The 27103-nt window shown below is 42.8% G+C and overlaps 1 protein-coding gene across 1 annotated transcript; it reads right to left on the reverse strand.

Moving 5' to 3' along the window:
- LOC118091646 (patched domain-containing protein 3-like) lies at positions 1-18318 on the reverse strand. The gene is made up of 4 exons (XM_035128756.2): positions 17359-18318; positions 13567-13688; positions 2080-2225; positions 1-1854 (listed from the first exon to the last, which is right to left on the reverse strand). The coding sequence occupies exons 1-4, from the start codon at positions 18139-18141 to the stop codon at positions 269-271; spliced, it is 2637 nt and encodes an 878-aa protein (XP_034984647.2). The 5' UTR covers positions 18142-18318; the 3' UTR covers positions 1-268.
- Between the last annotated feature and the right edge of the window lie 8785 nt (positions 18319-27103).

The raw sequence follows: 27103 nt of genomic DNA on the forward strand, positions 1-27103 counted from the left end.
AAAACCGGACTCCGAGTGGCTAACATCAAGTATATCACATATTACCATAAAATCAAGCAATCAAAATACATCCTACATCTTAAAATCAAGTCAGAATCAAAGTAAAATCCAATCAGACGGCAGCCCGCAAAGTAGGGATGGGGACCTTTAATGCTCACCAGGAAGAGCCCACACCCGTCCTCTAGGTAATTAGTTCCATTATCGAACTGCTCTCATTGCAATATTGTCATGTTTACATTAGGCGGTTTCATAATGCAGTATTTGTATCTTACAAAGGAACTCCTCCAGCACTGGAGCTCTGGGCACTGACTGGAAACTGTCTATTTGGCATTTGACTACAAAAGCCGAAGAAAGTTAAGAACACAGGAATAAAAATGAGACCGTGAACAGCCCCAAAAAAGATCACCAGAAACATTATCTTAAAAAAGGTTCTGAAGATGTAAGAGGATGCCATGGAGAGTACAATAACTCCCAAGATAGTGGAAATAGCTCCCTGCGCAACAGGGTAGCCAAGGCTGTACAGAGCATCCACAGCCTTGTCATTCACGTTGTGTTTCTCACTGGCAACAAAAATGTAAGAAATATGAGCAGAGAAGTCTACTGAAAACCCTATGCAAATTACAAGGTTGATCATGGATATGGAATCGAGATTAACATTCCAGAAGGTCATGAAACCAGCTACACCGACAATAACAGAGGCAATAGCAAAGGTTACCCACAAAGAACAAAGAGGATTGGGAATGAGTAGTAAGGAAATGAGTAGCATGGCTCCAGCAGCAATCACAACACTTTGAACCGTGTCCTGAACGATTACAATATATTGATCAAAGTATATAAAAGCTGGATGATAAACCATTAATGGTACCTTGCAGCCCTCAGCAAGGCCTCTCAGCTCATTTAACAGACTCTTCTCATCCACTGCAGTAGTAACATTGACTGTCTGTATGAAAAAACGTGACGCTAATATTTCTGTACCAATAACATTAACATCCCACTTGAAGTCTGGATTAATTCTATGGAGGGTGGATAAATTGTCAATGAAAAGCCTACGGCCATCTATACTGAAAGACATACGTTTAGCGATATCTTCGTAAGTTCTCAACCAGGACACTGATAAATTCTTGTTGATGTAGGATGATCTTTCTAGTGCATTCATGCAGTTTTCAATATCTGCACGGACAGATGAATCCCAATAAGCTTTGCTTTCAGTAACAACAACCATAACCCTTGGGCCATATTCTGAAAAATATTCCTTTTCCCATTCATAATACTGGATGACGTAAGAATTATCACTAGCTAGATTTCGAAGATCTATACCTTCTTGGATTTGAGTGCAGCCAAAAATACTAATACCCAAATACATGAGATAAAGGACTACCACAAGCACCTTGGTCCAGGTGTGCATAAGGAAGGGACCATAATACTTTCTAAATAATCCATTCATGGGGTGTTCAGTCTCTGCTCCAGTGGACTCATCAAAAGACCCTCCTACACAGCACATGTTATAAATGCTGCCCTGAGAATCCTGAGGCTCATTGTTCACTTTCATGAATGTGAGCCAGTGTCTGTTGCTTTCTTCTCGCCTCCCATTTAAAGCAAGAACGGCCCCCAAGAATGTCAGGTTATATAAGTAGCAGAACACAAAGGATGTTCCTGTATAGATGCAAAATGCCTGAATGGACTGGAATGGAGTTGCAATTCCAATGTAGAAGGCTAAAACGTCTGTGAGAGTTGTGATGGTAATGGACACGGCTGCTTTTCCGTAGGTGTCAGCCATTCGATCTCTGACACTGTCCTTCACTTTAGTCTGCTGCCACCAAGACACCAGGATGAACATGTCATCAACACCAACCCCTGAAGAACGGCAAATATTTAACATATTAGTTCCTATATGTCATGTGAGAAGAGAAATACAGTGGTATCTTGGTACTCGAATGGCTTGGCTCCCGAAAAAACCGGCTCCCGAACACCGCAAACCCATAGATATGTAAGAGAATTTTCACCCATCATCATTCTTAAACATATTAATGAAAAGCCCAATGGAGAAGTCAGGAGGAATGTGTACATTTGCTCACTTACCAAGGATAAGAAATGGCGAATTTGCCACTGTGACAACAAACGGCACCCCACAAAAGAGCAGTAATCCAAAGCTGCTGACGACAGATAAGCCTGCTGAAAGCACCCCAAAAGCTGCAACCCACACTTTTGTCCGTACACAGTCCAGCCTGGAAAACAGATTAAGAAGATTCTAATTCGATTCAGAGTATCATGGTACATTTGCTAATCCCCCCTTCCACTGAACCAAGCTAAACCCATTGGCACCAAAAGGATAGTCTGTGCATGCATTGAAGCTGGGTTAAGCTTTGTTTTGAAGCCCTAGTTGCATAAAATATCTCAAAAAAGAATGTAAGCTTCCAAGCTCCCCAGAATGCTCCATCAGCTAGACAGTAAACAAACTGAGGGGGTGAGAACAAAGTTGGCTGTTGGTAAGGCCATTGAGTCTGCATTCTTAAGATGGAATGTGAGGAAGATAGCAGACATCCAGATGAAGCTTGGGAGATCTACTACTTCCTCTTAAGCCTGCATACACATGATGCCTTTAAATAAATAAATAAAATTTCTACCCTGCCCATGTGGCTGGGTTTGCCCAGCCACTCTTGGCTTCCAACAGAAAGTTAAAAATACATTAAAACATCAGTCATCAAAAACATCCCTAAACAGGGCTGCCTTCTGATGTCTTCTAAATGTCAAATAGTTGTTTATTTCTTTGACATCTGATGGGAGGGCGTTCCACAGGGCGGGCGCCACTACTGAGAAGGCCCTTTGCCTGGTTCCCTGTAAATTTGCTTCTCGCAAAGAGGGAACCGCCAGACAGTTGATAGCCCTGGTTAACTCCGCATTCTAGAGGGCCACCAGGGAATTGGCTGAAAGGCCATCAACATGGGATAAAGCATCCCCTACCACTCTTTGGAAACCATTTGGATCCATTAAATGGTGGGGGCGGACCATCTGAATTGGTCCCTCCTCCCTGCAGAGGGGAAGGGTTGCAGAGAAGTCGAATTGCACCAAAGCATATTTGAAGCACATTCTTTCCTTCAAAGGATACTGGGCATGGTAGTTTACCTCTCAGAGTTACAATTCCTAACAACCCTTAACAAACTACTTGCCCAGGACTTCCGGTTTTGACCGCGGATCGCGATCGGGCTAAAAATGGGAGCTCTGCAGCCCCGAATCTTTCGCTGGAGAAGCGGGGGGGTCTGCAAGGCTAAGCAGCCCCCCAAAGAAGGACTGGAAGGTGATTCCCGTCTGAGGCATCGGTGGTTCCCTAAAGTTTCTCCCGAAAACCTTCGCAGACCGCAGAAGGAGGGGGAGAAGCTGGGCACTGCGACAGCGTGAGACCAGAAACCATAACCAGCAAGAGCCGAAACCCGACGCGATCGTGCACGGTAAAATTCCTTTTAATTAAACCCTTTTAAAAAGACATACCCTGGGCGTGAGAGAGAGAATTTGGAGATCTAAAGAAATTTGAGAAGAATCCCCCCCACTGAATTGGACTTAAAAACCGGAGAAATCAAAGCGAAAAGTGGGGTGTGGGAAGGACTGTGATAAGACGCAGAGCGCAATGCAAGAGACACCGACGGGGCTTTAATTAATAAATGCCAAGCTGGGGACAAACTAAATTAAAAAGAAGTAAGGAGCCGGCTGAACTTTGATTTACTTTGAAGTACATACAACACAGATAGAACGTGAGTTTTTATTGCTGTAAGAATTGAGTTTGGAGAGGGTGAAAGAAAGATTTATTTTGACTCTCCTCTGAGTGACTGTCCCTTGGAAACTCTTTTATAAGCTACTTTTTAGAAACAGTTGCAATTTTCTACACTAAAGAAACTTGAAATAAAATGGCGACGATCCTCTAAATAAGACTATGACTAAGCAGACAAGGTCACAAAGAAACTAGAAGTGACGAAACCTGAGTGAGAGGAATTTAAAGAACACGCTGACCTGGGGAAAATTTACAATAGACTACAATATAGTGACCTCCAGTGGCTACATAAAATCTAACCGGTAAAATACCCACCTAAAATAGACATCAAGTAGAGGGCAACACCGTGTGGACAAGAGAAAAATAGCAGGACATTACAATAAAATGGATAATATAGTAGGACAACATAATAAAATGGATAAGCAAAAGAGGACAAATACAGGAAACTCAAACCAGAGAAGGACCTCAACAGCAGACCACGAGTTGGATCTTAAAGAATTAATTTTAAGTCTCAAAAATGACATAGGAGAAATTAAACAAGATTTCAAAAATGACATAGGGAAGATTAAACAAGACTTAACAGAAATAAAAAAGGAAATGAATGAAAGGATCAAGAATATGGAAGACAAAATGGAAAACTTGGAAGGAAAAATGGAAATTAATGAAAAGGACAAACAAGAGATTAAAGAACAAATAAACAGGACAGAAGAAAATACTAAGAAGGCAATGGAATCGATCCAGGAGGCACAAGAACCAAACGTTGGAATCATCATTGAAAAATATATCAAAAGAAAGGAGAGAGGGGAAGAAAGAGATTGAAAAATTAAAGAAAGATCTGGACGATCAAAGAGCAGCATTGGAGGCGTCACAAGATGCTCTCGCAATGATGCAAATGAAAATGAAGGAGAAGACTCTCAGATTTAGAAATATCCCAGAAACACCTAACGAAGAAATCGAAAAACGAATTGTAAGTGCGCTAGCAAAATGGTTAGATCTTGAAGAATTGGATGTTGAAACGCGAATAGAGGAAGCGTTTAGAGTTAATTCGAAAAAAGAGAAAGCAAAAAATTGGCCGGGAGACTGTCTTGTGACTTTTACAAATATGTGGCTGAGAAATAAAATTTTAAAAATGAAGGGAAAAAAGAAATTAATTATGGAAGAAACTGAGATATTCATCATGAAAGAAATTCCACCTCGGCTGATTCATAAGAGGAAAAAATATCAGTTTCTAGCCAAGCCACTAAAAGCTAAGAAAATATCCTTCAAATGGGAATATCCAGAAGGAATAGCGTTTTCCTTCAAAGGAAGGTGGAGAAGATTCGACACACAAGAAGCAGCGGACAGATTCTATAGAACTTATTCTCAAGAACTGGGAGGAGATAAAGCAAGGACAATTAAAGCTAAGACCCCTATAAATGAAGAAAGTTTGGAAGATTCCAGCGCAGACGAACTTGATGGTGAAGTAGAAGATCGAGAGGTAGATGAAGAAAGAGAAGAAAACCAACTGGAAGAATGATTGATAAATTGTAAATAAAATCTGACCCAAAATGTCAATGTTGTAAACTGTAACTGAGAGCCTGACTAGATAAGTCACTTCATAAGAACTATTGATTAATGAATTTCCTTGAGCCTGCTTAGTCTAAACATTCGATTTTTTTTCTTTTTCTTTTTTTTTCTTCTTCTCGGTTTTTTTTTCTTTCTCTCTTCTTCCCCCTTCTCTTCCTCCCCCCTCCCTTTCTTTCCCCCCTCTCCCCCCTTTTTTTCCTCCCCTTTTTATTTCTTCTTATCTAAATTATAAATTGATCTATAATATTTAATAAATATGAATTTAAGAACAATTTCATGGAATGTAAATGGCCTGAATAATAAAAAAAACGGAACAGGGTGGGACATATCTTAAAAAAACAGAATTGGGATGTGGTTTGTCTCCAAGAGACGCACATTAACAAAAAACATGTGAGAATTTTGAAAAATGAGAAATTAGGATCAGAATTTGTTGCGGCAGATACAAAAAAGAAAAGAGGAGTCGTGATTTATATTAAAAATAAATGGAATCCGGAATTAATATGGACAGATAGAGAGGGAAGAAGTGTTGTGGTTAGAACAACGATTGAAGGAGAACAATGGTTTTGGGTGGGGATTTACGCCCCCAATGGGAGCAAAACGGCCTTCCTGAAAAATTTGGAGACCCAGTTAATGAATTACATGGGCGAAAAAATAATAGTAATGGGAGATATGAATGGAGTTATCGATGTAGAATTAGATAAAAATGGAAAACACAAAGGAAATAAGACAAAATTACCAAAAAAATTTATGGATATTATGGAAAATTTAAATCTACTAGACGCATGGAGGCATAAGAATCCCATTAAAAAAGAATATACACATATCTCGGCGCGTCACCAAACTGCTAGTAGAATAGATACTATATGGATTCCTAAAGAATTGGCATTAAGAATACATAAAATTGAAATAAGACCTCAGACCCTCTCGGATCATAATCCAGTGACCCTCTCATTAAAAAATGAACAAATACAAAAAAACTGGAGGCTTAATGTCTTCCTGTTAAATAATAATAAGAACATCCAGGGGGCCAAGAAAGTCCTAAAGGATTATTTTGAGTTAAACTATAAGGGTGAGGTGGATCCCCTAACGGTATGGGACGCAGGTAAAGCCGTGATACGCGGCTACTTCATCTCATTAAACGCAAAAGTAAGGAAAGACAGAGAACAAAGGAAAGAAAAACTCCTGCAGGAGATAAAATATAAAGAAAAAATGCTTTATAAAAATTATAACAAGCTAGTGGAACAAGATCTTAAAATATTGAGAATGGAATTTGAAAAATTAATTGATCAAGAAATGGAGCAACAGATACAATTCTGGAAATACAAAAATTTTGAATGGGCTAATAAACCTAGTAAATTGCTAACATGGCAAATTAAAATAAGAAAAAATGAAAAAATAATCAATAGAATACAATCGGAAGGAAGATATTATTACAAAACGGAGGAAATTATGAAAGTTTTCCAAAAGTTCTATGGAAAATTATACCAAAAGGAAGAAATACCCACCGAACAAATTGATGAATTTTTTATTAAAATATCATTTACCAAAAATACCAATGGAAAAATTAAAATTATTGAATAAAGAAATAACGACCTCAGAAATACTAGATGCAATTAATAATATGAAGAAAGGGAAGGCCCCGGGCCCTGATGGGTTACCAATAGAATTCTATAGAGAATTACAGGAGGAACTTTTAGCCCCCCTTAATGACCTAATGAACACAATATTAAGAAAGGGAAGGACACCCCAAACATGGAATGAAGCCCAGATAATATTAATTCCTAAATCACAAGCGGATACAGACAATCCAGGCAATTATAGGCCAATCTCGCTATTAAATAGAGACTACAAAATTTTTGCAAAAATCTTGGCCAAAAGATTAAGTAACATCCTAGAGGACATAATTCATAGAGACCAGGCGGGATTTATAAAAGGGAGATATGCAAAGGACAATATAAGGACCATTGTAAATATCCTGGAATGCCTCGAGAGTCGAAGAGATAAGCGAGCAGCTCTTCTCTCCATCGACGCAGAGAAGGCCTTCGACAGGGTCTCGTGGCCCTTTATGATAACAACATTGGAAATTTAAATTTAGGCGGCAAATTGGCGAATGCAATTAAAGCAATTTATAATATCCAAGAAGCAAGAATTTTAATAAATGGGAAAATATCAAATAAAATAGATATTACGAGAGGCACCAGACAAGGGTGCCCTCTATCCCCCATCCTCTTTATAATCACTTTAGAAATATTATCAAAAAATATTAGGGAAGAAGAAAACATTAAAGGAATAATAATTGGTAATAAAAAATTCAAAATTAAAGCATTCGCGGATGATATAATAATAATGACAGAGGACCCTGTCGAAGGCATTCCGGTCGCAATTGAAAAGATAAAAGAATATGGACGTCTAGCAGGCTTGAAAATCAATTATGAGAAGACTAACATGCTAGCAAAAAATTTAGAAATGGACGAGAGAATAGCCCTCCAGGAAAATACAGGCTTGAAAATTGTTAAAAAAATTAAATACCTGGGCATTCAAACCACTATAAAGGGGATTGACCTAATACAAGAAAATTATAAGACAACCTGGAAAAATATTAAAAAAGATTTTGAAATGTGGGACAAATTAAAATTATCAATATTGGGGAGAATCTCATTAGTGAAAATGTGCATAGTCTCGAGGATGAACCACCTATTCCAAAATCTACCTCTATTAGGGCAAGAAAAAATCTTCAAAGAATGGAAAAAAGACCTTGCCAAATTCATTCGGAATGGAAAGAGACCAAGAGTCAAATACAAGGTTATGATAGACCTGAGACAAAGGGGAGGATTTGGGATGCCTGATCTTGAAGCCTATCACGATGCGGCAGCACTCTGGTGGATAAAAGAATGGATGGCTTTGAAAGACACTGATGTATTAGATCTAGAGGGATACGGGATGGCATTTGGGTGGCACCATTACTTGATGAAATAGAAAAAAGAATCACTTTTTTGTTAAATATTATTCGGAAATCCTTACATGCAGTTTGGCAAAAATATAAAAGATATTTTGAGCCCAAAACACCCTGGTGGATCTCTCCCCTAGAGATAGTTGCGGTGAAAAGGAAAAACATGGAAGTAAATTGGCCAACATATAAACATTTATTAGAAAATAAAATGGGAATTTGGCAATTAAAAGAATATACGGCAGTAAAAGGATATTTTAATACATGGCTACAATATTTTCAAGTGAATCAAAGATTTCAAATCGATAAAAAAATTGGCTTTGATAAAGAAGCATCCAAATTAGAGGAAATTTTATTGGTAAACAAAGATAAATACATAAAAAATTTGTACCAAATCATACAATGGAAAACTGAAGAAGAATTAACAAAAGATTATATGATTAAATGGAGTCAAGATTTAGGCAAGCCCATCTCAATGAAAGAGTGGGAAAACCTGTGGAGGAAAGATTTAAATTTTACGCCAAACTATGATATAAAAGAAAATATAATGAAAATGCAAAATAGATGGCACTTAACACCAGCCAAATTGGCAAAAATATATCCAGAATCGAGCAACGTCTCTTGGAGATGTAACCAGGAAATTGGAACCCACATACATATGTGGTGGAATTGTAAACAAATTAAGGTGTTCTGGGAAATAATTATAAGGAATTAAAGAAAATCCTGAGATATCCAATTAAGAAGTGCCCCAAAATGCTCCTTTTAGGAATGGTGCCTGAAGATGTCAACCCCAGAGATAGATGCTGTATAAGCTACGCCGTAACCGCCGCAAGAGTGTTAATTGCAAAAAATTGGAAAACCACTTCTGTCCCAACAAAAGAAGATTGGCAAAAGAAACTTTATAATTATTACAATCTGGCCATAAAATATGAAGAAATTAAAGGAATAAAAGAGGATGATTCAAAAAATAATTGGAAAGCATTTATAGATTATATGCAAATCAAGGTAGAGAAACCAAGCCTTATCTCCAATGTTTAAAGGTTCTCTCTTTTTCTTTTTCTGTTCAGAAATATAATGTATTAATGGTAGTAGGATAAGAGAGATTGAGCTAGGAAATTTGATAGATGAGAAGAATGATATTAATTTATTGTAAATATTGAAATAAGGTATGTACATAAAGAATGAAAAGGAAGATAAATGGGATTAGTTCAGACCAGGCTGTGAAGTCGCAGGGGAGGGGGTTGGGGGGTTGGGGGGGATGGTGAGGGGGAAAAACAAGACAATTGCAACATGGTTATGGTTGTAATTTGTTTTAATTTTGTTATTGATTTTGATTGATTGTGTTTGCTGTGACATAAAATAAAGTTTGTTTTTTTAAAAAAAACTACTTGCCCAGAATTCCTTGAGAGGAGGAAATGTGCTTCAAAGGTAACACAGTCAACATATTCAATCTTTCTTACAAAGATGCAGACTTAATGGCTTTGCCACCAGCCAACATTTTTTTTTACTGCTTCCCTTTACTTTACAATCTAGCTGACGAAGAGGACGAGTAAGTTAGAACACGATTTTGTAACATTTTGGAATATCTATTATGGGTCAACATGGCTACCTATACTTTTTATGTTAAGGGCTGGGTATCCACAATAAAGAGAAAGAGAGTAGTTACAGGTAGGTAGCCGTGTTGGTCTGAGTCGAAACAAAATAAAAAAATTCCTTCAGTAGCACCTTAAAGACCAACTAAGTTTTTATATTGGTATGAGCTTTCGTGTGCATGCACACTTCATCAGAAAGAGAATGACAGTAGCGTACCCAGACGCAGCATCCCCTCCCACAGGAGTCAGGCCTCACAGTGAAAGGAGAAGACACGGCAACATATATTTGGGATTAAAATGGCCACAACTTCAAAGGTAGGTAAACCTTGGTATAGGCATTGGGCATGTATCCCTCTCAGCCCCTTGCTGGGGGTCTGAGGCATGACAGCGTCAGTTAGGGAAAAGATGGGACCAACACAATACATGAGTTTACGCAGCTGGTCCCTCCCAAAATCGGTGAGGGTAGCTCTATGGCCCCTCTGCCAAGCGCTTGGGAACAGAGACTACCCTCATTACCCCTCTAACGTGGTACCCTGTTGTCGTCGCCACATGAAGCGGGAGAGTCACCACTTCACCCCTTCTTCAGGTGTTTGACTAAAAGATTCCGCCCAAGGCCAAAACCGCCAAAGTTGTGAAAATTGCTATGGGGAAGGTGAAACCTGCAGAGATGGGAAAATGCCTTCCCGGCCCTGCAAAAACATAAACCATCATATGGCCATAGCAACGTGCGCATACTGGGGGGGGGGGGAGAGGTTAGTCTGCAAGAAAACAATATTAGAGAGAGGGCTGGGTGGGTGATGATCTGGGGCCGACTGAGCTGTTGGAAAGCAGCGCCGGCCCCTTCTGATGTCCGCTGAGTGCCCTGCTTCCAAAGCTGCCGTGGATTGGCCAGAAATATCAAACTGGGTTTGGTGGGAACCCAGCAGCCACTACTACGGCAGCCAGGGGGGAGGAGCCAACAGTCGGGGCCAATAGGGCATGGCTTCAGAAGGAGGGGGAAGCGCCCTGCCAGGTCGCAATCGCCACCCACCTCAGTACCAGGTAAGCAGCCATAATTTTTTTAGAAACAAGCTGTTAGAAACTGATCCTGCCACTGTAGGCGGTGAAAACACTGCAACTTGAGCTACATATGGGGGAGGCCAATATGGTGTAACAGTTGGACTGGGACCAGAGAAACACGGGTTCAACTCCCCACTCAGCCATGAAGGTCACTGGGTTGTGATGAAAAAATGAGTGGGAGCACTGACGTCTTTGGAAGAAAGGTGGATTACAAACAACAAGGAAATTGTTATACAAATTTATAACAATAAATATTAAATGTAATAACATTTTTTCTGATGCATCTAAATGCCTTATGCATAAATCATTTTTATAAACAAAAAGTCAGATGTGGGTTTCTTCTTGCAAATTTAAGTACGGTAATGGTGGGGGGAGGTACACTCTGACAAAATGAAAAGATAAAAATTATTTCCCTTTCCCCAGCAATTACCTTGAGCATGTCATGTAGTTCATCTGGCCCTGGAGACTTGAATACATCTAAACTAGCCAAGTATTCTTGTACTACCTCCTTACTTATTCTGGGCTGTGTTTCCCCTGCTGAATCATCTGCTCCATGTTCTTCAGGTCGGGCGTTGTTTTCTTTTTTGGAGAAGACTGAGGCAAAGAAGGTATTGAGGAGTTCTGCCCTTTCTCTGTCCCCTGTTTGCATTTCACCATCTTCTCCTCTAAGTGACCCCACTGTTTCCTTGTTCTTCCTTTTGCTACGGACATACCCATAAAAGCCCTTTTTGTTGCTTTTAACCTCTCTGGCGAGCCTGAGTTCATTCTGTGCTTTAGCTTTTCTGACTTTGTCTCTACATGTGCTGGCTATATGTTTGAATTCCTCTCTGGTGATTTCTCCCCTTTTCCATTTTTTGTACATATCCCTTTTAAATCTTAACTCAGTTAAAAGTTCTTTAGATAGCCACCCTGGCTTCTTTAGGCACCTTCCATGTTTCCATCTCATTGGTATTGCCTGAAGTTGTGCTTTTAATATCTCCCCTTTAACAAACTCCCAACCATCATGAACTCCCTTCCCTTTTAGTAAGTCTGTCCATGGGATCTCACCCAGCGTTTCCCTAAGTTTTCTGAAGTCGGCTTTCTTAAAGTCTAGGATTTGAGTCTTACTATGCTTGGTTGCTCCTTTCCGCTGAACAATAAACTCCAGAAGAGCATGATCACTCCCACCTAATGATCCTGCCACTTCTACCCCACTAACCAGGTCATCACTATTGGTTAGGACCAGATCTAAAATGGCTGATCCTCTTGTTGGTTCTCCCACTTTCTGGACAATGAAATTGTCTGCAAGGCCAGTGAGGAATCTGTTCGACCTTATGCTCTTGGCTGAGTTTGACATCCAACAAATATCAGGATAGTTGAAATCCCCCATTACTACTATCTCACCTCCTTTTGAATGCCTGGTCATCTGTTCCAGGAAGGCATCATCTGTGTCCTCTGTTTGGCTTGGGGGTCTATAGTAAACTCCCACAATGAGATCACTGTTATTTTTCTCTCCCTTAATTTTGACCCAGATACTCTCAACTTGGCTTTGAAGTTTTAAATCCCAGATCTCTTCACAGGTATACACATCCCTGACATATAACGCTACTCCTCCTCCTTTTCTGTTTGGTCTATTTCTCTGAAATAGATTGTATCCCTCTATTATTACATTCCAGTCATGAGACTCATCCCACCAGGTTTCAGTGATGCCTATTATGTCGTATTTAGTTTGCTGTACCAAGAGCTCAAGTTCATCTTGTTTATTTCCCATGCTCTGTGCATTAGTATACAGACATTGAAGACCATTGATCATTCCCCCATGTCTCTTATTTAAGGATATCTTCCTCCCACCACTAGGTCTACATGCTTTTTGCTCCATTTGGTCCTTGACATTTGGATGATCATCTTCAGAACTTGATAGACTCCTATCTTCAGGACTACTGTCTCCCTCCCCCACATAAGTCAGTTTAAAGCCCTCCTGATGAGGTTTTTAAGTTTCATGGCAAATCATTCCTCATAACTTTTGTGAGTTGCAGCTCATCACTTGCCAGAAGTCCATCTTCAAGAAACTGCAGACCGTGATCTAAGAAACCAAACCGTTCATGTTTGCACCATTTGCGAAGCCAGTTGTTCACTCCCCCTATTTTTCTCTCTCTCCCTGAGCCATGTCGTTCAACTGGGAGGACAGATGAGATGACAATCTGTGCATTTAATTGCTTCAACTTCCTGCCCAGAAACTGATCCTGCCACTGTAGGCGGTGAAAACATTGCAACTTGAGCTACATATGGGGGAGGCCAATATAGTGTAACAGTTGGACTGGGACCAGAGAAACTGGGGTTCAACTCTCCACTCAGCCATGAAGGTCACTGGGTTGTGATGAAAAAATGAGGAGTGGGAGCGCTGAGGTCTTTGGAGGAAAGGTGGATTACAAACAACAAGGAATTTGTTATACAAAATTATAACAATAAATATTAAATGTACTGTAATAAAATTATTTTCTGATGCAGCCTTATACATAAATGATTTTTATAAATCATTCTTATAATGATTATTATTACGTGGGTTTCTTCTTGCAAATTTAAGTAATTGCTGGGGGGGGGATACACTATCACAAAATGAAAAGATAAAACTTATTTCCCTTTTCCCACCCAGCAATTACCTTGAGCATGACATAATTGAGAAGGTGATTGTTAAGGTATACGTGATGGAAAACAAAGGCACCACTTCCTTAGTATTTTTTTCAAACTCTTCCTGTCTGGAGATTGAAGTAAAATAAGCCACCTGCCATGAGGAGCGGGGGGGGGGAGAGAGAGAGAGAAGAGAAGATCACCTGTTAAATATATTTTCTCTCTTAATATATAAATCTAAATGCTCACAAGAGTATAAAAACATGGTGCAATTAGCAGAATATAAGTGGGACCTGAAATAAATTTTGCAACATGGAGTGCTCCTGTACAGGGGCCCAGGATAGCAAACAATAAAAAGTAGAGATATTTCCCAGTCTACAGATGTAGACTGAGAAAGATCTCTACTTTAAAAGGCTTGCTAAGAGGAAGGTTCTTCAGTAGGCACTTAAAAGACAGCCGATACAGCGTCTGTGTAATATTCAAGCAGGGGGAGTAATTCCAAAGGACAGGTGTCACAGCACTAAAGGCCCAAGTCCTACATTGTGAGGAACCGACCTCCTGATCAGATGGTATCTGCTGGAGGCACTCAATGACTTGACTTGTCATATAAGGTGGTCTTTCGGATAGCCCGTCCCAAACGGTGCAGGATTTTATACACCAAGGGTTCAAGTTAGCCAGCCATGCCCTCTTTCAGGATAATTCATTTCACCTCACATCCCATTGGACACTCAACATTCTGAGGCCACCCAGCAATTCTCAGTCTTCATTAAGCTGCTTGGTTGGGTTGGCTGAACAAAGTCTCTAATGCCTCAAGTCACTAATGCACAGCCTATGACTGGTAGAAGCTTCAGCTTAGCACCACTGTCTGGCTTCTGACTTTTAGAGACAGCCATTAGTTTACATAACTTTTAAAATGGCATTAGACAAATCCATAGAGGATAATAATACCAATGGCAACCAGTCATGATGCTATTCCATGTCTCCAGCTTCAGAAGCAGTATGCCTCTAAGTACCAGAGTACTAACTGCTGAGAAACAAGAGCAAAAGAGGAATACAGTCCTAATGTCTTGCTTGTGGGTTTCCCATAAGCATCTGCTGCTTGACCATTATGGGTGAAAAGGATGGTCTAATTTTAAATTATTATGCTCACCAACTGAGGGCCTTGAATCCACTTATTTTAGGACTAGTCTCGAGTTGTACAGAAACTAGTAGCACTAAAAACTGAACTTTCAAGTTGGTGTTCCCCACTTCTCTGTCAAGTTTATTGGAACAGGAAGAGGAAAACAGATTTCTGAGGGAAATAGCATGGAACTGAACAATTATTTATTTTCCCCTTTATCTGGGGGTGGGCAGGGCAGGGAACAGAAGCTGTTAGTCTTCCTGGTAGGCCTGTCAGTAAGGTAAAGGGTAAGGGACCCCTGACCATTAGGTCCAGTCGCGAACGACTCTGGGGTTACGACACTCATCTCATTTTACTGGCCAAAGGAGCCGGTGTGCAGCTTCCGGGTCATGTGGCCAGCATGACTAAGCCGCTTCTGGTGAACCAGAGCAGCACACGGAAATGCCGTTTACCTTCCCACTGGAGCGGTACCTATTTATCTACTTGCACTTTGACGTACTTTCGATCTGCTAGGCTGGCAGGAGCTGGGACCGAGCAACGGGAGCTCACCCCGTCCTGGGGATTCGAACCACTGACCTTCTGATCGGCAAGCCATAGGCTCTGTGGTTTAGACCACAGCACCACCTGCATGTCAGTAAAACTAACCAAATGTTGAGGACTGGGAGGGAGAAAATACCATTTCTGCTGAAATATACATCTTCCATATATTGTTTAAATGTGCATATTATGCCCCACCTGATATTTATAATAAATAATTGCCCTAAGGAGGCAGGATAATTTAAAACAAAGATAGCCTTTTAATAAAATGTCAGGCATTGATGTCTGGTTGGATGCTACCAACAATCAAAACAATGAGTTCTGTTTAATAGGGTGAGAGGGAAAACACATGCTAATGAATGAAAAGCTGCAAAAGACTAACCCAAATGGAGTAAGACTTACCTGTCTGGAGCAGTTCCTTTGCTTTCCTTCTGGATGCAAAGGGGCATATTAATAGCCTTACATTGAACAGTGTTACTGGCTCCAGTAGTCAAACCACTTAATTTAAAAATATATTTTTAAGGGAGAGAAAGGTAAAAAAAGAGAGAGAGAGAGAGAGACAAAAAGCAAGGGAGAAACTATTCAGGCCTGGGTAGCACAGAGAAGCAAAACTAGTTGCACTAATAACAACCCTAGCTGAGAAAGCAGATACAGTAAAAATTTTTGCTTGGGCTTGTTAGCTAGCCCTCAGTTTTAGTAGCCAGTGAGGTTCTGCTTTCTGTTCTCCAAAGGCTAGGTGAGCAAGTCCTTTTTTGTTTTCACTTTCGCAAAGAAGGTGGAGGGGTTTCTATGGGTGAGGAGCTGTGGGTCGGATGATAGGCATTTAGAACAAATCAGCCCATCACACTGACATAAACTGGCGGAGGTGTTGCTAAAGGTTAATTCAGGGCCCCAAGCCCCAAGCTTTTTATAGTGGGCCCCAAATCTCATTCCTCTTGCTCCCCCCTTTAAACATATTTTGAAAGCTTTATTGATAGTGCAGTTGTTAGTCCTGCAACAAACATTATTCTGAAGAACCCAGTCAGCCACCATATTGGTTTTCTAGAAGCATCCATGCACATTAATTACATATGCAGATTATATGAAAATTGTATGCTAGGCCTAGGCCCTGGATCATTTAAGTATTCATCAATTTATCTACAGAAGTTATTAATCATTTTATTTCAAGGGCAGGAAACCTTTTTGACTTGGGAGGTCAGATCCTGATTCTCCCCATCCTACGATCCCATCTCTACGTGCGTAGAGGCAATTGACAGATAAGGTGGTCCTGTCAAAGTTGGCCCATGGGAATGGGGGAAGATGGTGCCCAAGTTGAACTGAAGTCCCAATGCATCAGCTGATGGGTGGTCCTTTCTGTTGGGATTGGTTGTATGTGCAGCTGATCTAGCCCTAGCTCTACCTGCCATGTGCCTGACATCCCATGTGACATCAGATGTAGGACAGGTGGGTATGATTTGGGTAAAATGGCCTTATGGGCCAAATGGTGAAGCTTGGCAGGCCAAATTTTGCCCATGGGCTCAAGGTTATCTGCCCCTGATTTACATCCAAGCATGTCCAAGCTGTGCAAAAGAAGTACAGTGGTACCTCGGGTTAAGAACATAATCCGTTCTGGAGGTCTGTTCTTAATCTGAAACTGTTCTTAACCTGAGGTGCCACTTTAGCTAATGGGGCCTCCCGCTGCCGCCGCCCCACAATTTCGGTTCTCATCCTGAAGCAAAGTTCTAAAACTGAGGTACTATTTCTGGGTTAGCAGAGTCTGTAACCTGAAGCGTCTGTAACCTGAAGCACCTGTAACCCGAGATACCACTGTAATTCAGGAAACAGCATAAAGGCTTAAAATGCATTTTTAAAACCTAGAGATTGACACAAGGCATAGTAATGTGCATCATTTTGAAAGAGGCACTCCTTGGCATTCTTGCTTTGCCAGAGATGCTGCAATAGCTTGTTTTCTAATTACTTGCTAAAATTAAATGTTTGGCCGCCACTGAATGCCTCCACTTGTTGATGCAGGTGGGTGAGGCATGGGGAACCTCTGACCCTAGTGGTTTGACTTCTGATCCTGTTAGCTCCAGTAAGCGTGGCAGCATGCATCAGGCAGACACAGAGATTCATATCGGTCTCATTCCGTAACGTGTGAAGCGGCTCCATCATACCAGGAGACGCTTACCTGGATGGTTGCGAGGTTCAAGGATTTCACCACGCCCGGGATGCGCTCCAGAAACGTCCGGAGCCAGAGCTCGCTGCCGTTTCTCCGAGAAGCCTCATCCTCCTGCAAGTAGTAGAAGAGGCGCAGCGCTTTGGCTGCCCGGACGGGGCGCGACGGCCCATCCCCGGGGGCCAAGTCGAGGCCTCCCAGAAGGTGGCCCAAGAAAACGGGATTGGGAAAGCTCGGAGGTATGTAGAGCGGGAAGGTGAGGTCGGGCAGCAGCGCCTCTATCCCGGCTGGGTCGCCTCTCACGGCGCTCAGTAGCGGGTTGGGGCTGCTGCAGTTGTCGCCGGGGATGCCTCGCGCGCAGAGCTGGGCGAAGGGGAGCGCGGCGCCGCCGGGGCTGCGGAGCTCCCACACCGCCTTGTCCAGCGCCAGCAGCTCGGCGAAGGCCTCCCGGGTGAGGAGCGAGCCTCCGCCGCGGGCCACGGCGATGAAGGCGACGAAGGAGCCCTCGGTGCTCAGCCTCTCGGCGGAGAAGCGCTGCGCGTCATCGGTGGGGAAGTGCGCCTGCACGAAGCGCCGCTCGCTCTTGGCGGGGCCCTTGAGCGGCGTGAACTGGCGCTCGATGTCGTTGTCCTCCAGGCTGCTGAGGAACCCGAAGCCGGTGCCCAAAGCGGCCGAGAGCGCCACGGGCACGAGCAGGAAGGGCCACGGGTGCGCGCCCACCAGGGCGCCCAGGGCCTGCAGCGCGCGCGACAGGCGCCTCTCAATGCAGTCTGTGTGGCAGTTGAGGGGCGCCATCGCCTTATTTTTCCTTGGTGATTTTTCTACTTCTCCTCCTGCCCAGCGGCGAAGAGAGGAGTTAAGACCGTTCTCCGAATAAGCCCTGCCCCACTTAGCACGAGTGTGCTGGGCAGAGTTTCGAAAACACCTCGAAAAGGGGGAAATGAGCGGGAAAAGATGATTAAAATGGCCGCTGGGCGGAGGTTCATCCTTCGGGAAACGCTCATCCGTTAACCGCCACAGAAGGGGGGGGGAGCGAGGCGGTGCTGGGGAAACCCCCGTTCAGCGAAGGCTGCAATCTGGCTGCTATGCCTGAGGGAAATTCCCGAGAACGAGGGGGCGCAGTGCCTTTTTCCAAGATGCAATGAAAGTGAAAGTAACCCTTTTAACTGGGAATTTCCTTCTTCTCCACAGTCTCTCCCCCCCCCCCCAAAGGGTGGGAGACCTGCGGCTCTCCAGATGTGCTTGATGACTGGCCGTTCTGGAGAGGGAGTCCTAACATCTGGAGGGCCACTGGTTCCCCACAGTTAATGTAAGTTGTGTTTAGAAACACAGATCCATATATACTACAGGTGAAACTCGAAAAATTAGAATTTCGTCAAAAAGTTCATTTATTTCAGTAATTCAACTTAAAAGCTGAAACCAATATAGGAGATAGACTCATGACATGCATAGCGAGATATGTCAAGCCTTTATTTGTTGTAATTGTGATGATAATGGCGTACAGCTGAAGAAAACCCCAAAATCACAGTGTCAGAAAATTAGAATATTAAATGAAATCAATAAAACAAGGATTGCAAATAGAACAAATTTCTGAGAACCTCTGAAAAGTAGAAGCATGCATATGTACTCAGTACTTGGTTTGGGCCTCTTTTGCAGCAATTACTGCTTTTTATATAAAAAAGCTTGTATTCCCGGCAGAAGAGAATCAAGTAGACTGGAAATGTCTTAAATACATGTCTAGCGATGTCTAGAGCCAAAATATGCAAAACTATGTTTTTCTAAAGAAAGAAGGATATTAATGTTTCAGGCACTCAAGTGAGGTTCCTAAGAGATCTGGATTCATTTTTTTTGCTTGTCAGAGACTTCCTTTGCTATTCTGTGAACCTTAATGTCTTTCTCCTACCAAATATCACTTTGCTGCAAATTTACTGATTTCACATGTTTGTTTTGCTCTGTCTTTTCCTCTCTCTCCTCTGTAGGGCCAATCCACATCTGGGTTCATAAACCCCTCAATGAAGATGTATTTTATTTTATAAAATCATAAGATGCCAAACACACATGCAAATCTGTATTTAAGCAGCATTGCCTTTAGCTTCCGTAACAAAGACAATATTTTGTGGGCAGCCAAGGCTTACATCCTGAAAGGGATTGGATAGGGATTGGCTAAAAAGCACAGAGAGCTGATTGACAGAAATGTCTCTAAGTTCAAATGGAAGGATGTAAGATAGGGTATGTGAGATAGGAACAATGGCACTCTGCACATGTGTAATGACACACTTTGCTTAAATAAGGGTTGTGCAAGTTGTATTGTGAGCAAAACAACAAAGTTAAACATTTAAGCCCTGCTGAGTCAAAACTTTACTTTTTAGCAAGATGAATGGATTGCTCAGCTTGTCATTTTCATCTTAGGAGTGAAGTCAAAAACCTGAGCCTAACTCAGTTTCACCTGCAGACTATGTCAAGTGTCTTCTAAGCAGAACAGAAGCAATCTCCATACATAAATAAAGTTAAAAATAAAGATGAACAAGACCAGAGGAAACTGCTGAAGGCAAGAAGAATAGAAAAACTGATTTCCCAACAAAGACATAAGCAGTATAAGGGGAAACTGATGCCAGTCATCCCAAGGTGCTTGGGGTCCCCACAAAAAATCCATTCCAAAGCAGCTGTTTGCTTTTCAAGGGAAGCTCTCCCTAGAATCAATAGAAATGTCACTTGAAATGCAAAGAGCATCTTCTGGGAGACAATCCATGTTGCAAACATGGCAGGGAGAGAATGAGCTAAACACCTCTTCCTCATACCCATGCTCACAGGGCTCCTCAGGGCTCCAAGACAGAGCAATAATGTGCACATTAAATCACATCCAAATAACTAACATCACCGATAGTTTAGCCCTGGGTCTCTTGAGGAACAAATGACATTCATTGCAACAAGAAACATGTTCACATTTCAGACAAGTACCAATAAAATCACTGGAGACTTGATTGGATCCTTAAAATGGGAATCATGCAAGACTGGCGCCAGGTTCAAGTGTGTCCCTGGCAAAGCGTTATCTCGTGGATCCAAACATTACCAGCAGGGTTACAATTTGTCATCCATAATTTAAAATTCCATGCAGTGTCCAATGGAGCACCCTCTGTCATTAAATTTAGCAAACTGGAACTAATTGGAATTAATAAGTTATATCATCGAGTTATTTCATAGAGACCTATATGTTGATATGCATGTAAAAGAAAATGTGCTTGTTCTACCCTGATCATAAACATTTCTGTGAGTAGGCACAGCCATTCAATATATGCTGAAACTAATAGGTAACAAATTAAAATGAGGGTTAGGTCAACGCATGCCACCAGAACTCATAGTTCACTTGCCCAAACAGAAATCCAGTGTGACAAGTTTAGATGAAAGTTCTGTGTTGCTGTGTTTCAATATTCTGAAATATCCAGAAACTTTGGCATGTGTGCAGCACCAAAGTATTCCTTGGGAATGTCAGACTTGCTCCCCCCACGAAAAAAACAACAACCTTGCATTGCAGCACATCCTTCTCTGATTGGCCGTCACACAAGCAGAAGTAGCAACATAATGCCTCTGCCCAGTAGTATGATTCATGCTGCTCTTACTCTCAAGAATAAGGCTGCCTGTCACAGGTGCCCCTGGTTCCAAGGATGCAAATCTATACAGCTGTCCCTGCTGGGAGCAGCGAGTCCTTCTGACCTGAGCCGCCTGCTTCTGCCGGGCAGGTGCGGCGCCCTCTCTCGCGACCCAAGGCAAGCGACCGAGCAGCCCCGCGGCGCCACCAGTTGCGCAGCACAGGAGCCCTTCCTGGGATGGTGCCTCCTAGCGCGCAAGAGCTCGGACGCCTCCGTTCTTCCTCGCGTCCCGCTGCGCGCAGGCGGGGGCACACACGCCAAGCTCAGAGCGGAGCGCAGGAGAGAAGAAACTTTTGAAGACGCCTGGGCGCAGGCAGGCGCGCAAGGGGCGCGGAGAGCCAGCGAGAGCCTCCCGTCCGGGGTTGGCCCGCCCCTGCGTGCAGAGCGCTGCCCGGCCCGACCTGCTGGCTGCTGCCCGGCCGCCTGCCTTCCCCCCGCAGAGAGGCTGCCTGGCGCGCTGTCTCATTTTGATCCTGCGCAAGGCGCCTGCCCCGTCGCCCGCCCGCCTGCCCGGTAGCAGCAGCATCCCCGGTGGGCGAGGCAGGACACTGCCACTCTCCCCGCCCCACGGCCGCCGCGGCACCCGATCATCAGGACCCTTGCCCTTACCTGCGCGCAGGGTCCCCCACGGGGCGCAGCGCCTCCGGAGAGGAGGAGGGTAGGGTAAAATAATGAATGCATTTCTGTTCAGCATAAGGCTCAGTATTTAGTCTTCTGAAAAGATTACATTGGTATACAAACACACACATCTACCTGCCCCTCCAAACTTAAGGGTATTCTGTTAAAGGAATCGGGGGTGGGGGGTGGATCTTGTCTGAAGCCCAGGGCAGGGCTAGGGCCATGGTTGACCCTTTCCGAACTCCCTGCGTGAGGGGCAGGAGTCAGATAAAGTCGGGTCAATCCAATGCATAAGCGAATACCGCTCACATTCTGTAACCAATAAAGTTGTGGCCTAAACTCGCCCAATAACATTTAACCTAATATCTGCGACCTTGTGCCTCATTCATCAATGAGGGGGTGGTTTCGGGGTCTTGACACACAACAGTAAGTCTCTCACTGTTTCTGGGGGGAAATCTGTTGTTCTATTTAAAATGTTCTAGTGTGAGTAAAGCAAATGTCTACATCTTGTCACTAAATTAATATAAAATTATTTCCCTAACTTATGGTTAGCTATATCATTCCTATAAGCTCTTTTCTCTCTCACTTCCATTCAATGCTTGCCTACTGAAGTTTATGGTCTGTGAGGCAACATCCCTAAATTACAAAATGCACCCTGTGTGACATGACATAATATAACTGGTCCGCAATAAGCATAGTGTAAGGAAGACCAAGATTAATCCCAGAATTATACTTTGAAATATGTCAGTCTTATTTGTCAGTCTTATTTGTGAGTGCCTGTGGCCTTCAGAAGGCTGGGGGGTTGGGGGGGGGAGGCTTTCACAACATACTAACTTTAGACCTTTCCAGAAACATATCCCAATATTTTACTGTGCCTTGCAACTCATGCTGCTAGATAGGAAATAAAATATGAGAGCCAATATCATATGGGGTAACTGTGCCCCTGAAGGACCAGGTGCGCAGCCTGGGAGTCATTCTGGACTCACAGCTGTCCATGGAGGCGCAGGTCAATTCTGTGTCCAGGGCAGCAGTCTATCAGCACCATCTGGTATGCAGGCTGAGACCCTACCTGCCTGCAGACTGTCTCGCCAGAGTGGTGCATGCTCTAGTTATCTCCCGCTTGGACTACTGCAATGTGCTTTACATGGGGCTACCTCTGAAGGTGACCCGGAAACTGCAACTAATCCAGAATGCGGCAGCTAGACTGGTGACTGCGAGTGGCTGCTGAGACCACCGGTCTTGAAAGACCTACATTGGCTCCCAGTATGTTTCCGAGCACAATTCAAAGTGTTGGTGCTGACCTTTAAAGCCTTAAATGGCCTTGGTCCAGTATACCTGAAGGAGCTTCTCCACCCCCATCATTCTGCCCAGACACTGAGGTCCAGCGTCGAGGGCCTTCTGGCGGTTCCCTCGTTGCGAAAAGCCAAGTTACAGGGAACCAGGCAGAGGGCCTTCTCGGTAGTGGCGCCCGCCCTGTGGAACGCCCTCCCATCAGATGTCAAAGAGAACAACAACTACCAGACTTTTAGAAGACATCTGAAGGCAGCCCTGTTTAGGGAGGCTTTTAATGTTTAATAGATTATTGTATTGTATTTTTCTGTTGGAAGCCGCCCAGAGTGGCTGGGGAGGCCCAGCCAGATGGGCGGGGTATAAATAACAAATTGTTGTTGTTTGTTGTTGTTGTTGTTGTTGCTGCTGCTGCTGCTGTTGTTATAGGATAGTGGACATAAATATTTGTACAAATGGATCCAAAGTACCATGAGTAGAGGGAGAAAATGTAGGGGTGCTGTTAACTGAACCTTTATACTAGGAAAAGGCTATATTAAACACATGATAAATAAAGTTACAAGCTTTATAATTCAGAGAAGCACTCAAAGATTTTGAAAGTCGCTAGTGGAAGGTTTTGTGCAAGAGCACTTGCAATGAAAGGACTTATTTAGAGTTAGGACTACACTCTTCCGTTGAATCAGAAACAGACCTTCCATAAAGGAAAGAGAACTTTCATTAGATTTTGGATCCAAGTCATAACATTTCACATGCCTGAATATTTCGGATTCCTCACTAGTTTCAGCTGTAATCAAAACACAGAATAAAATGAAATTCAAATAAACAGCTGGTGGGAAAGCCCACATATCCCCGGCAGCCAGCCTGGGAATTCCCTAATGGCCGACCACCTTGCCCAGGAATATAAGCAAACAGACTTAACAATTTGTTGAATAGAATAATCAATAAAGACCAAGCTGGTTTTTTGCCGGGAAGGCAAATAAACAATAACACAAGAACAATAATTGAATTACTAAAATACGTAGGGATAAAACCTAGTAAAAAAGTACTAATGTTATTAGTGGATGCTGAAAAGGCCTTCAATAGTGTTTCATGGGATTTCCTATTGAAAACTATTGAAGGAATGAGACTAGGAAACAAGATAATTAACGGAATCAAAGCTATATATACCAATCAGAAAGCAAAATTAATTATAAATAATGAAATTACGGAAGAGTTCAACATTGAAAAAGGAACAAGACAAGGATAATAATAATAATAATAATAGTAATAATAATAATAATAATAATTTATTTATACCCCGCCCATCTGGCCAGGTCCCCCCAGCCACTCTGGGCGGCTTCCAACAAAACACCAAAATACAGAAATCCATCAAACATTAAAAGCTTCCCTAAACAGGGCTGCCTTAAGATGTCTGGTAATTGTTGTTCTCTTTGACCTCTGGTGGGAGGGCATTCCACAGGGTGGGTGCCACTACCAAGAAGGCCCTCTGCCTGGTTCCCTGTAACTTAGCTTCTCGTAGCGAGGGAACCGCCAAAAGGCCCTCGGCGCTGGACCTCAGTGTCCGGGCAGAACGATGGGGGAGGAGACACGCCTTCAGGTATACTGGACCAAGGCCATTTAGGGCTTTAAAGGTCAGCACCAACACTTTGAATTGTGCTCGGAAACGTACTGGGAGCCAATGTAGGTCTTTCAGGACCGGTGTTATGTGGTCTCGGCGGCCGCTCCCAGTCACCAATCTAGCTGCTGCATTCTGGGTTAACTGTAGTTTCCGGGTCACCTTCAAAGGTAGCCACATAGAGCGCATTGCAGTAGTCCAAGCGGGAGATAACTAGAGCATGCACCCTGATGCCCTCTGTCACTGCTTTTGTTTATTACTATACAAGAAATTTTATTAACAGCCATAAGGAATGAACCAAAAATAACAGTTAACAATTTAGGAAATAGGTATTACAAGCTTAAAGCCTTCGCAGACAATGTCATCATAACCACCGAAAATCCGGCTGAGAGTATACAGGAAACCATTTTAAAAATGAATAAATTTGGGAAAGTCTCAGGGTTCAAACTAAATAAAGATGAATCCAAATTATTAGTGAAAAATATGAACAAAAAAGAGGAGAAAGAACTAGAATGAGCAACAGGATTAAAAATAACAAACAAAGTGAACTATTTGGGTGTTTGGATTACAAACAAAAATATAAACTTATAGAAAGACAATTTAAAATCTGATGAAGTGTGCATGCACATGACAGCTCATACCAAAATAAAAACTTAGTTGGTCTTTAAGGTGCTACTGAAGGAATTTTTTAATTTAATTTAAAAATAGAAATAGTAAAAGATTTGGAGACCTGGGGGAGGCTAAATTTGTCTTAGTGGGGAAGGATGTCAATAATCAAAATGACAATACTTCCAAATATGTTATTTTTATTTCAAACTATACCAATCATTAGTGGGGGTTAAATGTTTTGGAGACTGGCAGAAAGAAAGACCTTGCAAAATTCATCTGGAAGGGGGAAAAGCCGCGAATAAAATTCAAACCATTAACGGAGACTAGGGATAGAGGAGGCTTCACAGTCCCGGATTTTAAATTATATTACGAAGTGTCAAGTCTGACCTGGATCAAATATTGGATATTATTTTAAAAATATGGAAATATTGGACATAGATGGCTGGGACAATGTCTATGGTTGGCATGGTTATTTAGGGCATGACAAAGTTAGGAACCACAGAGGATCCTCATATAGTGAGGAAAGCCCTGTACGCTGTATGGGAAAGATATAAACCACTACTGAAACCGAGAACCCCATGGTGGTTCTCACCTATTGAAGCAACAGCAATACACACAAAAAAAACACACAAGGAATAACTAGCCAGTTTATAGGGACAATACAACTGCCCTAAATTGAAGAAACAAGAAGAGTTAAAAAGGTTAGGAATAACCTGGCTCAAATCCCACCAGCTATGTGCAGTCCTAGGAAAAGACAAAAAAAGAAAGGATTTGATGACAAAACCTCAAATTTAGAGAAAGAATTATTACATTTTTTTTAAAAAAAAAACTTTCAAAAATGTATAGGCTACTCTTAAATTGAAATTTAAAAGATGAAGAAATAAAAGATGTAATGAAAAAGTGGGCACAAGACCTGTGAAATTCTTTGCTCTTGGGTGGATGCTTTTAGAATTAGAAAATTGGAGGGAGCTATCTGTCAGAGGTTGTTATGACTACTCCTGAGTAAGGACCTTCCACATACTTGTCTTTCAAAAGTCTTTATTGGTGCATGTTATTTACAGTGCATAGCTGCCAAGTTTTCACTTTTCTCGCGAGGAAGCCTATTCAGCATAAGGGAAAATCCCTGTAAAAAAGGGATAACTTGGCAGCTATGTTACAGTGTAGTGAGCTGTCGGTTTCATGTCTTCTCATTCTGTTTCAGAATCCGGCATTGCCCCTTTACGTGACTTTGACCAACATAAAAGCCTTGGGACAGTGAATCTCCTCCCCTTTCTCCTCCTCCTTAATTCCAGTGCCGGGGGAAAGGGTCTACGATCCGTTTTTTCCCTGTCCACCCTTCCCGCCTCTCTCTCTTCCCGCCTGAGGAGTAGGGGCTCTCCCATGCTGCCAGAGACCTGGCACTCCCTCTCCGTTTCCTGACTAGCCCCTTCAGACCTCGCGCTTTCATGGCTGCTTGGGGGTGGACTGCTCCTGATGAGAGGGGGGGTTCTCTATAATCCCTCCCCCTTACATCCACCCCCATCCAGGCCCCCCTCCCCCGAGGAGATGGGCAGCTGTGGAGAGGATTGGAAGCCCAAAAACTCCGTGGCATCCGAGCTGGTGGGGGTGAAAACGTGCTCCCAGCCGGGGCCCTGTGAGGATACTGGAGGTGACGACTGAAACCCTAGGAAGTCCGTCTCGTCTGATCCCGTGGGAGTGAACACCTGTTCCCAGTCCATGAGCAGGGTTTCTGTGCTGGAGGGAGCGCCGAACTCGTACTCCTCTCCCCGATCCTGAAACCTTGCTTCCCATTCCCACAGCGATCCTTGCAGCTCTTCTTCCCCTGAGGTGTCTCCCCCCCTCCCCTGCAGGTGCCTCTAAGGCTTCCCTCCCGATGTGCCATGGTTTTGGTCTCTGCGGAAACAGCCATGGAATTCCTCCACTAAGTATTCCTCCTGCACCACATGAGCCGGCACCCAGGCATTTTGGGTGGCCGGAGTGT

The sequence above is a fragment of the Zootoca vivipara genome, chromosome 12 (genome assembly GCF_963506605.1).
Source record: "Zootoca vivipara chromosome 12, rZooViv1.1, whole genome shotgun sequence".
In the NCBI taxonomy this organism is placed as follows: Eukaryota; Metazoa; Chordata; class Lepidosauria; order Squamata; family Lacertidae; genus Zootoca; species Zootoca vivipara.

Excerpts from the sequence above, each read along its gene's own strand:
- LOC118091646 (XM_035128756.2), bottom strand. The coding sequence starts at position 18,141 with ATGGCGCCCCTCAACTGCCACACAGACTGCATTGAGAGGCGCCTGTCG. Across the intron at positions 2,226-13,566 it reads TCAATTATGTCATGCTCAAG|GCTGGACTGTGTACGGACAA; the intron begins GTAATTGCTGGG and ends TCTGTTTTCCAG. Across the intron at positions 1,855-2,079 it reads TTCGCCATTTCTTATCCTTG|GGGTTGGTGTTGATGACATG; the intron begins GTAAGTGAGCAA and ends GCCGTTCTTCAG.